Source organism: Calypte anna, chromosome 28 (assembly GCF_003957555.1).
Source record: "Calypte anna isolate BGI_N300 chromosome 28, bCalAnn1_v1.p, whole genome shotgun sequence".
Classification (NCBI taxonomy): Eukaryota; Metazoa; Chordata; class Aves; order Apodiformes; family Trochilidae; genus Calypte; species Calypte anna.
In genome coordinates this window covers 4,707,367-4,717,162 of record NC_044273.1, presented here as the reverse complement: position 1 = coordinate 4,717,162, position 9,796 = coordinate 4,707,367, and the positions used below count along the sequence as shown (strand labels likewise).

At 65.1% G+C, this 9,796-nt stretch overlaps 2 protein-coding genes across 2 annotated transcripts; both read left to right on the top strand.

The window, feature by feature from the left end:
• The first annotated feature begins 240 nt into the window (after window positions 1-240).
• SHC2 (SHC adaptor protein 2) lies at window positions 241-3,819 on the top strand. The gene is made up of 12 exons (XM_030466279.1): window positions 241-281; window positions 719-789; window positions 1,149-1,209; window positions 1,359-1,478; window positions 1,596-1,649; window positions 1,798-1,849; window positions 2,031-2,157; window positions 2,294-2,462; window positions 2,546-2,612; window positions 2,708-2,866; window positions 3,128-3,429; window positions 3,528-3,819. Exons 2-12 carry the CDS (start codon window positions 722-724, stop codon window positions 3,654-3,656), a joined length of 1,308 nt encoding a protein of 435 aa, XP_030322139.1. The 5' UTR covers window positions 241-281; window positions 719-721; the 3' UTR covers window positions 3,657-3,819.
• Window positions 3,820-5,977: 2,158 nt separating this feature from the next.
• On the top strand, window positions 5,978-7,461 carry C2CD4C (C2 calcium dependent domain containing 4C). Its single transcript, XM_008499261.2, has one exon. The coding sequence runs from the start codon at window positions 6,202-6,204 to the stop codon at window positions 7,459-7,461; it is 1,260 nt and encodes a 419-aa protein (XP_008497483.1). The 5' UTR covers window positions 5,978-6,201.
• The last annotated feature ends 2,335 nt before the right edge of the window (window positions 7,462-9,796 follow it).

Below are 9,796 nucleotides of genomic sequence, written 5' to 3'. Positions count from 1 at the left end.
CGGTCCCGGCGGCTTCCTCGGCCGAGGCCCCCGGGAGCTGCCGGTGCCGGGGCGGGCGGGGGGGCGCGGCGGAGCCCTCCTCGGCGCTAGCGGCCGCGTTGGGCGCCTGCGACCCCCTGTGCGCGGGTCCCTGCGGGGGACCGGGCGGGGGGCGGCGGGGGGCGGCGCGGGCGGGGCCCGAGGACTGGAGCCGCAAGGGCAGCTTCATCCGCAAACCGGCGCAGGGCTGGCTGCACCCCGACCAGCGGGTGCTGGGGCCCGGCGTCTCCTACATCGTTCGGGTAAGTCCCTTCGGACCCCGGACCCGCCCCGGCGCGAAGTCCCCGGCCCCACGCGTGTCCCCCCGGTCCGGTCTCCCCCGGCGGCCACCGGGCAGGCTGTATCACGGCATCAGCGGCCCCGTCCCCTGGATCCCGCGGGACCTTCCCGGGGATGTGGGAAGGGGTCCTGGGCTGTCCAACTTGTCCAGCACATCCCGGGAGGGACGGTATGGCCCCCCAGAACGAACCATGGGCCGGGAGCTTTTGGGCCGGGGAGTCAGCCCTAGGACCCGGCAGCCCTTACCAGGGCATTAGGAGCTGCAGCAGAGAGATGAGTTTGTCGGGTCTCAGCGCAGGATCTGGGCATTTTGGGGTGGGTGACGAAAGGGTGCTGTGTGATTCCTGGAGCCGGAGGAGGCCGGTCTGATCCTCCCCCATCCCTCCCTCCCTCCCCGCAGTACATGGGGTGCATCGAGGTCCTGCGCTCCATGAGGTCCCTCGACTTCAATACCCGGACACAGGTCACCAGGTACTGCCCTGCCATCCCCCTCTCTTGCTCCCCAAAGCCACCCGGAGCCGCTGGTGGCCCTGGGTACTGCCCCTGCCTGGGTCCCTGTGGAGGAAGGGGACAAGAGGGGATAAGATCTGGGGGAGCCCTGGCTCCCGGAGATGGCAGAGGAAAGGCACTGCTGCCCGTCAGCGGGTGGGAAGCAGAGCAGGGAGGTGGCCCTGGCCAGGACCCTGTACCGCGGGCTGTGACGTGGGGCAGTGCCGTGGGGATGCTGCAGTGGCCGGGGGGCTGATGACCCCAGACCCTGCAGTGCCACAGGCAGGGGGAAAGGGGCCAGAGACCTGCAGCTGTGACCCAGCGTGGGCCGGGGCTTGCAGGGAAGCCATCAACAGACTGTATGAGGCGGTGCCGGGCGTCAAGGGCATCTGGAAGAAGAAGGTGAGTTTCCACTCAGCCTGTCCCTCCCTGGGCTGTCCTGGGGGTGCAGCACCCTGGGGTTTCTTGGGGCACCCTTCCTCGCCTCCTTCACCTCAGGAAGGCTGGTCCTGGTAAGCTGTGATTGCCCCCGCACTCCTGTCCCCTACCAGGCTCCCAACAAAGCCCTCTTCTCCATCCTGGGCAAGAGCAACCTCCGCTTTGCTGGCATGAGCATTGCTGTCAACATCTCCGTGGATGGGTTGAACCTCATGATCCCCACCACACGTCAGGTTAGGGCCGTCCCTGGGGACGTGGCTCCACCACCTCCCAGCCCTCTGCTCCCTGATATGAGCCAGGGGACTGGCAGCCCCCACATTAACCCCCTTTGGGCCATGTCCCCCCCACAGATCATCGCCAACCACCACATGCAATCCATCTCCTTCGCCTCCGGCGGGGACACGGTGAGACCTGCACTCCCCAGCCCTCCCCCAGCTGTGTCCCTCAGGGACAGGGGCTGTCCGACCCACATCAGATTGGGGCAGGACACCCCCAGCCCTGTTCCCCACACAGCAAGGGGATGCCAGCCTTGAGTTTCTCCTGTTCCCCCAGGACACCACGGACTATGTTGCCTACGTTGCCAAGGACCCCATCAACCAGAGAGGTGACGCTGGCCCCTGCACCCGGGAGTTCTGAGGAAGAGGAGGGATGCTCTGGGGGTGAAAGCTGGAGGAGGGGATCCCTCGTGGGGGGGCACGAGAGGCGGCTCAGGGTGGTCCTGGAGGGGTGATGGGAGCATGGGGGAAACACCTGAGCCATCCGTCTGTCTGTCTGTCTGTCTGCAGCCTGCCACATCCTGGAGTGCTGCGAGGGGCTGGCACAGAGCGTCATCAGCACAGTGGGACAGGCCTTCGAGCTGCGCTTCAAGCAGTACCTGCACAGCCCCCCCACCGTGGTGGCACCCCCGGAAAGGTAGGGGGGTGGTGAGGCCCCCCCACAACCCTGTCCTGGCCACGTCCCCTGCCTGGGGGTCACTCAAGCCCCAGTTGGGCATGGGGGGGGGGCTGAGCCGGGCAGGGTGTCCCCAGCTCCCTGGTCCCCACTGCAGGGCTATGGGTGCAGAGGAGGTGTCCTGGGGGGAGGACGAGGAGGCGGCCAAGCACGATTACTACAACAGCATCCCGGGGAAGGAGCCACCCCCAGGAGGGCTGATCGATTCCCGGCTCAGGCAGGGCCACATCAACACTCAGCCCTCCGGCTCTGGCCCCCCCAGCCAGGTGAGCAACCCAGGGCTGCTGCTGGCCCTGCCGTGGGGTCCCCAGCACGTCCCTCTGACACCCTCACTGCCTCCTCTCCCCAGGGTGGGTTTGCAGCCCGACGAGACCAGAGCATCCAGCTGGGGCCACCCCGGGACCAGGACAGCCAGGGTAGGTACCACTGCGGGGGACACTCCGGGGACTGTGAGTGGGGGTCTCAGCAGCTCTGTCCTGCCCGGGCTGGTGGTGACACCCAGTCCTCACAGGCCAGACCTGCGACGGGTACCTGGAGGCAGACACCCACCCGCTGGGGCCACGGGACTATGAGGAGCACTTGTACGTGAACACGCAGAGCCTGGATGCCTGGGAACCGGAGGCCCATGGGGTGCCAGAGGAGAGCCCCAAAAAGGACCTGTTTGATATGAGTAAGCCACCAGGCTTGGGGGTGTCTGGGGCAGAGCTGTGCCAGTGGGCTGAGCCCAGAGCAGCACTGTGCTGAGTGCTGGGGACAACACACTGGGGTCCCATCATCACTCACCCTTGCTGGGGATGTCGGGGCCGTGCACAGGCAGGGCAGGGCTGTGGGTGGGTGCCCCCGTGACAGGGGATGCTATGCCCGTGTGGGGGGAGCACTGTCCCCTCCATGCTTGGGCGTCATGCCCGGTTCCCACCCTCGGTTCCCCCAGGGCCGTTCGAGGATGCCCTGAAGCTCCACGAGTGCATCGCGGGGGGCAGCACCAGTCCCCCCATCGAGGACCAGTGGCCGAGCCCCCCCACGCGGAAAGCCCCCATCGCCCCCACAGAGGAGCAGCTCCGTCGGGAGCCGTGGTACCACGGGAGGATGAGCCGGCGGGACGCCGAGAGGCTCCTGCAGACGGACGGGGACTTCCTGGTGCGGGACAGCCTGACCAACCCCGGGCAGTATGTGCTGACAGGGATGCAGAGCGGGCAACCCCGGCACCTGCTGCTGGTGGATCCCGAGGGCGTGGTAAGGTGTAGGGAAGGCAAGGGCTGGGGGGAGAGGGGGGGACCCCGTGAGGGAGGTATTGCTCCCGGGCTCAGGACCGCTGTGCCCCCGGCCTCCAGGTGAGGACCAAGGATGTGCTGTTCGAGAGCATCAGCCACCTCATCAGCCACCACCGGCAGAACGATCAGCCCATCGTGGCCGCCGAGAGTGAGCTGCACCTTCGCCAGGTTGTCCAGAGGAAGCAGTGATGCCGAGGGGTACGTGAGCTCTGTGCACCAGAGCCCAGGGCAAAGCCGAGGCCCCTCCACACTCCCCTTCTCCGGTTGCTCCTCAGCTCTGAGTTGGGCTCTCGAAATTTTCAGCTGGATTCTTCCCAGGAGCAGCTGCCGTGTGAAGCTCCCGGTGTCCCCAAGCCCCCGGCCGCCCTTCCTGGTCCAGGGCCAGGATGAAGCTGCTGCAGGGAAAGCACAGGGCAGGGGTGCTGGCACGGCCAGGGCTGCCAGGAGTAGAGGTATCCTACGGCCACGGGGACCCCCCCGGCCGGCTCGGGGCTTTGGCAGGGTTTTATGGCATAGACGTCCCCTTCTCCAGTGTGTCTGGCTCTGGGTGCGGGTTCGTGGTTTGGAATATGTTTCTAATTAAACCTGTAAATGAGCAAGATGCCTGGGTGGTTCGTGCTGATCTCAGGGGCTGGGACCGGGCTGGTGCAAATGGGGGCTGGCAGAGCGAGATCCCCGCGCTGGGTCGGGCCGGGGGTGTTCTGCCCCCCGCTGGGGACGGCCCCTCCTGGGACCAGGTTGCCGGGCGCCAGCAGTCAATGAATAGAATAAAGCCCTAAACAAAGCCCAGCAGTGAATGTGTAATTTTCGATTGATAGTGGAATACCTACAGGGATGCGGCGTTTCCATCTCGGCTGCTGTTTTTTGTCGTGTAGTAATGGGTCTGCAAATATAATTGCGCTGTTCCCTCAATAGCAGAGGCAGGAAAAGACAGCAAGAGCTCCGACTTTCGTCTTCTGCCACCGGTGGAGAGTCTCACACCTTCCACCGGCTGCTGCAGGCTCTGCCCGTACCCTTCAGCCCCGGGGTGTTGCTTTGGGGCCCTCACAGCTCAGCTGTCCCGTTGTGCCTCCAAATGTGAGGCACAAACTCTGCCCCGGTCAGTTCTCGTGGACAGAGGGTCAGAGTCTGGGCAGGTTTCATGGCAATACCTGTGGGGCTGGAGGAGGGGAGATGTGTGCAGCATTCCTGCCCGGAGGGGCTGAGGCCGGGGCGGCCCCCCCTGCAGCACAGCACCGGGGCACTCCTGCTGTCCCTTCACTGGGAAGGGGGGGCACTCGGGACCTCAGTGTCCCTGCCCGACTACTGCAGCTCTTCTGCCTCGAACCCCGAGCTGAGCACGGGCAAGCTCAGCACAGGTATCTCCAGCACCCTGCACCTCGCTGGCCCGGCTCCAGCGCTCTTTGTTATCTCGGGGGAACTCAACCATTTCTGCACCTTGTTTACCCGCCGTTGCACAGGGTGGAGGAAAGGCAAACACCAGCCTTTTGTTCACCAGCCTCCCCTTCCCGGCAGCCTCGTCCTCCTTCCCCGGGCTCCATCTGCCCTCTTCTTCCCCCTGTGGGAGCCCGGACGCTGTGGTGACAAGTGCCACCCTTGCAGTCTGGCAGCATCCGGGGGGCAGCAGCCGGGCAGGAGCTGATCCCCGTCTGTGACATTATCCAGCTCCATTCAACCCTGTCCCAGGGCTGCCCACGCGGTACCGGGGCTGGGGACAACGGGTCTGCTTTGAGCTTCCCACCCCCCGCAGCACCAGGGCCTACAGCCATGCTCCGTGGACCTTCCCAATGTTCGGCCTTGCTGTCCCAAATGACACCTGGGCCGCATCCTGTCCCAGCGCTGTCCCCGCCGGCTGTGACGTGTGGCTCTGTCGCACCCCCAGCCTCCTCCCGACAAGATACTGAACCATTTCCGTGCTCTCATCGAGCCCTCGAGCTCCCAAGCACCCCGGAGAGCCGAGCTTTGTACAGCGTTTGATGAGCTCAGGAGCTCGGGGTGGGGGTGGGACCGGCTCCATCTCTCCGGCCTCGGCCCCCGATGCTGCTCAGGGCGGGAGGGAACACACAGGGACCGCTGCCGCCCCGCTCCGGGCTCAGAGCCCCTCGCTCCCGGTCCCAACCGAGCTCCGGAGCTCCCGTGGGTGGACGAGTGGACGGATCCCCCCACCCTCGAGCATCAGCACCCTGGGACCGCTCAGTCCCAGTCCCTGGTCTCGGTCCCGGTCCCGGTTCTGCCCGGAGCGGCACGGAAAATGCGAGGGGCGCCGCACTCGGAGGATTACGGCGGCGGGGGAAGGACAGGAGCCGCCGCTGCCTCTGCCGCTGCCGCCGCCGCCGTATAAAAGCGCGATCGCGATCGCCCCGCCCGGGCTGCGGCGGCGGCGGCGGCTCCGCTCCAGGTGCGGCGGCTCCGGCAACTTCCCGCTGACGGCGCCGGTCGGTCGCTCGGTCCGTCCGTCGCTCGGTTCGGGCATTGCGTCGCGGCCGGCACCGGCTACCCGTGCGCGGCGGCCGCCCCGTCCCGTCCCATCCCTCGGGTCCGCGTCCCCCGGGTTCCCGTCCCTCCGCGCGGCCGGTTCCTTTCCGTTCCCCCGCGGCCGGCAGGTCCCCGCGACCCCCCTCGCGGTCGGTTCCCTCCGGTCTAGCAGGTCCCCGTCTCTAGGTGCCGCCGGCTCGAGACTGCCGGTCACAGCGTTGCCCCTCGGGTCTCTTCCAGCCCCGCACCCGTCGGCAACATGTGGCTGCTGGAGCGGCTGCGCGGCGTGGCGGAGAATGGCGGGTCCCGGGGCGCGGGGCCGGAGGAGTCCGCGCGGGGGTCCCGTTACAGCAACGTCCTCACCCCCGACAAGATCCCCGACTTCTTCATCCCGCCCAAACTGAGCGCGGCCCCCGCTGAGGCTGAGGGCCCCGAGGCCCCCTCAGCTCCCACCCTGGGTCCCTCAGCCTCGGAGCAGGACCTGGCCGGGCGCAAAACCCCACGCAGCCCCCGGGCCTCCAGCCGGTCCCGGTCTCGGGCCGCCGGCCGGCACATCATCCAAATCGAGAGCGCCGAGGATTGGACGGACGGGAGGGGCTTCGGTACCAACGTGGACCCTCAGGCTCAGACCGCCATGTCACTGCCCTACGTCCCCAAAGCGCAGACGTCCTACGGCTTCGCCACGCTGGTGGAGAGCCCGCACACGCGGCGCAAAGAATCGCTCTTCCACAGCGAGCACAGCAGCCTCTGCCCCTCGCCAGCCACCTCGCCCAGCGCCCAGCGCAGAGCCAAGCTCAACGGGGAGAGCAGGCCCCGGACCCCCGCAGATTTGGGTGCAGCCCTCATGCACCCCGTCCGGTACTTCAGCGGCGGCGAGAGCGACACGTGCTCCTCGGCCGAGTCCTCGCCCTTTGGCTCCCCGCTGCTCTCCCGCTCCGTCTCCCTGTTGAAGATCTTCAGCCAAGAGAGCCAGTCCAAGGTCATCAAGCTGAAGCACTCGGTCGCCCGCAACAGCTCGCTGTCCACCGACGACAGCTCGGCCGACACCAGCCCCAGCGCCCAGCGCCGCTCCCGGAGCGCCCCGGCCGGGGGGCAGCCCCCCTCCGCCCTGCTGCCCCTGGACCTGCCGCCGGGCCGGGACCGGGAGCAGAACCTGCGGCTCAGCCGTGGGGGCAGCCTGCGCCTGGCTGCTGAGTACGACCCTTCCAACGCCCGGCTGCGTGTGCGGCTCATCTCTGCAGAGGATCTCTACGATGCCCTCGTCGACCTGCGCAGCATCAACTGCTGCGTCTCGCTGTGCCTCAACCCCGGGAAGCTGCAGAAGCAACGCAGCACCATCGTCAAGAACAGCCGCAACCCAGTCTTCAATGAGGACTTCTTCTTCGACGGGCTGGGCCCCAGCCACGCTAGGAAGATGTCTCTCAAGCTCAAGGTGGTCAACAAGGGCAGCAGCCTGAAGCGGGACACGCTGCTGGGGGAGAAGGAGCTGCCGCTCACGTCCCTCCTGTCCTGCCTTTAGGCACTTGCTGCCAGCCCCAAAGGGAGCTGCCTGCCCGGGGGACAGGGCAAGGGTAGAGGGACAGCCCTGTCCCCCGGCCACGCTGGGGGAGAATTTGGATGGATCCCTTGGAGGAGGGATGGGGTGCAGGGGGGTCTCTGGGGTGGGCACTGCCATGGGGCTCTGCCAACACCAGTTCTCCCCTGGGGGGGCAGGCAGGGCCAGCAGCTGCAGCTTCTCCCCTTGCTTCCTCCCTGCTCCCTCCCGGGGCTGCATCTCCTGGACCCCGTGGGGAGTCACCAGCTCTGTCTGCACCAGGAAGGCTGGATGGATGTCACCTGCTGGCTCTTCCCTCCATAAGTATCCGTGGTCTCCAGATGGCCAGCACAAAGGCTGGAGTTGGGTAGATCTCTGGAGAATTCTTACTGCCACCTCTCTCAAAGCCCCAGCTCCTGGAGTCAGGGTATAGCATCGATCTCAGCTTTAATTTACAAGACAAGTTCTTAGTCTTGGAAACTGCAGAGAAAATACTAAAGATGTGAGACAAGAGAGGTGACCTTTGTGGGCGACTCAGGTTTAGGGTCTTTGATCCTTTCCTGAATTCTCCCCAGCCTGTGGGACTGTGCAGATGTGCAAGTCAGCTTGGTCCCACAGCCTCCTGGGACACCCTCCCTGTCCACCTCCTGCCTCTGATCCCCTGTGGCAAACTGTTCCTGGAGCTTCAGGGGCTTTGGGCTTGCCCAGATCTGGGAAGCTCCCTCTGTCCCTCCCCTGTCTACAGGAGGGAGATGCTGGGGGCTGGCACTGCCACGGGGGAGCCTGGTACCCCTAGCCCTGGGCACATGGGTGGCCCTGGGCAGTGCCCCAGCTTGCTGGCAGAAGTTGAGGTGACAGGAGCAGCCCTCCCCGAGTACCAGTGGTGTGGCTGTGGACACCCCCAGGTGTCAGGGTGTCAGGTTGTGACCCCCAGTCCCTACCCTCCCTCACCTGTGCAGGCTTGTGAGCAGCTGCACTCACTGAGTGTGGGGGGGGATGTGTCCCATGGGGCCATGAAGCCCCTGTGCCGAGGGGCACCCAGCTTCCCAGAGGTGCCCCTGAGAACCAGCTCTGTTTCCCGGAGCTTCTGCCCTGGCCCTGCAGACTCTCTCTGGGGCAGAATGGGGTGCTCCCACCCCTTCTCATCCCTCCCTGCCACCCTGCTCAACCAGCTGGAGGCACTGGGAGTGGGAAATGCCATCCAGGGCATTCCTGTGGGTGGATAAAACAGACTCCTTGTTGTTGTTTGGTGTGGTGTTACCCATTGCATCGGGCTCTGCATGTTTCTGTGGAGGGGAGCAAGGTTTGCAGTGCTTCTTTCCCTGCCTGTTGCAGCACGCATGGACACACATGCACACACGTGTCCCTCTGTGTTAACCTCTGTTGGTGGCAGTTGATGTTCCTTCCTTGTCCTTTGCAGCAGATGGCAGATTTCAGTGTTGGCTATTTATATCTGAGGCTGATCTTTCCCAGCGTGTTTTACTTCTGTCTGTAAATATGTTTCAGGTATGCAGGGCATGGTTCTGATAGCACGGGGTTTGCATGTCGGGGGGATTTGGGGTGATAGTGGCTGTTTGTTGAGCTTGTGGCTGAAAACAAACTCTGCAGGACGTAAGGAGCAGACACGTCCCTCCTGTGAGGGGGGTTTCCCACCTGAGGCTTCCCACTGCTCCCACAGCAGACAACACAGGGATGCTTCCAGCCCCTGGGTGCCCACAGCACTTGGGAAGGGTGGGACAGGGAGATGTCCTGTGTCTCTGGGGCTGATCAGACCCGGGGCAGGAGGGGGACACTGCTTGAGTACCCCTTGCCTGTGCCTTGCAGTCCCCAGGGTGCTGAGCCTGCAAGGGGCTGGAGGGACTCAGACATTGCTAGGGGTGGGGGCTCAGCAGGCTGGAAGGGAGGGGAAGAGAATCTGGGCACAAAGTTTGGTGTTCTGAGAGGGTGGGGGGTTGATACAACTCCCATGGCAGAGCTGTGTGCCTTTGGATTTGGGAAAAGGGGATGCTCCGAGCAGAGCCCTGAGCTACTCCTTGGGCTGGGTCTGGCCCTGTGGGGGTCTCAAGGGCTTGGGGGCTTGTGCTGTCCCCTCCCCGCCTGTCCCAGGGCTGCCACTGAGCATGTGCCTGTCTGTGAGCCCTGGGAAGTGCTGCTGGGAGCCCTGCTCCCATTGTGGGTGGGAGGGCTGTGTGGGAGCCAGGACTGTGGTCTGGCTGGCTCTCTCCTCCCTTGTAGCTCTTTTCTACTGTTCCTGCTTTGATATTTCTGTGTCTGGATTTAATGATGCATTTTTGGAGTGAAAAAAAATATATTAATACCT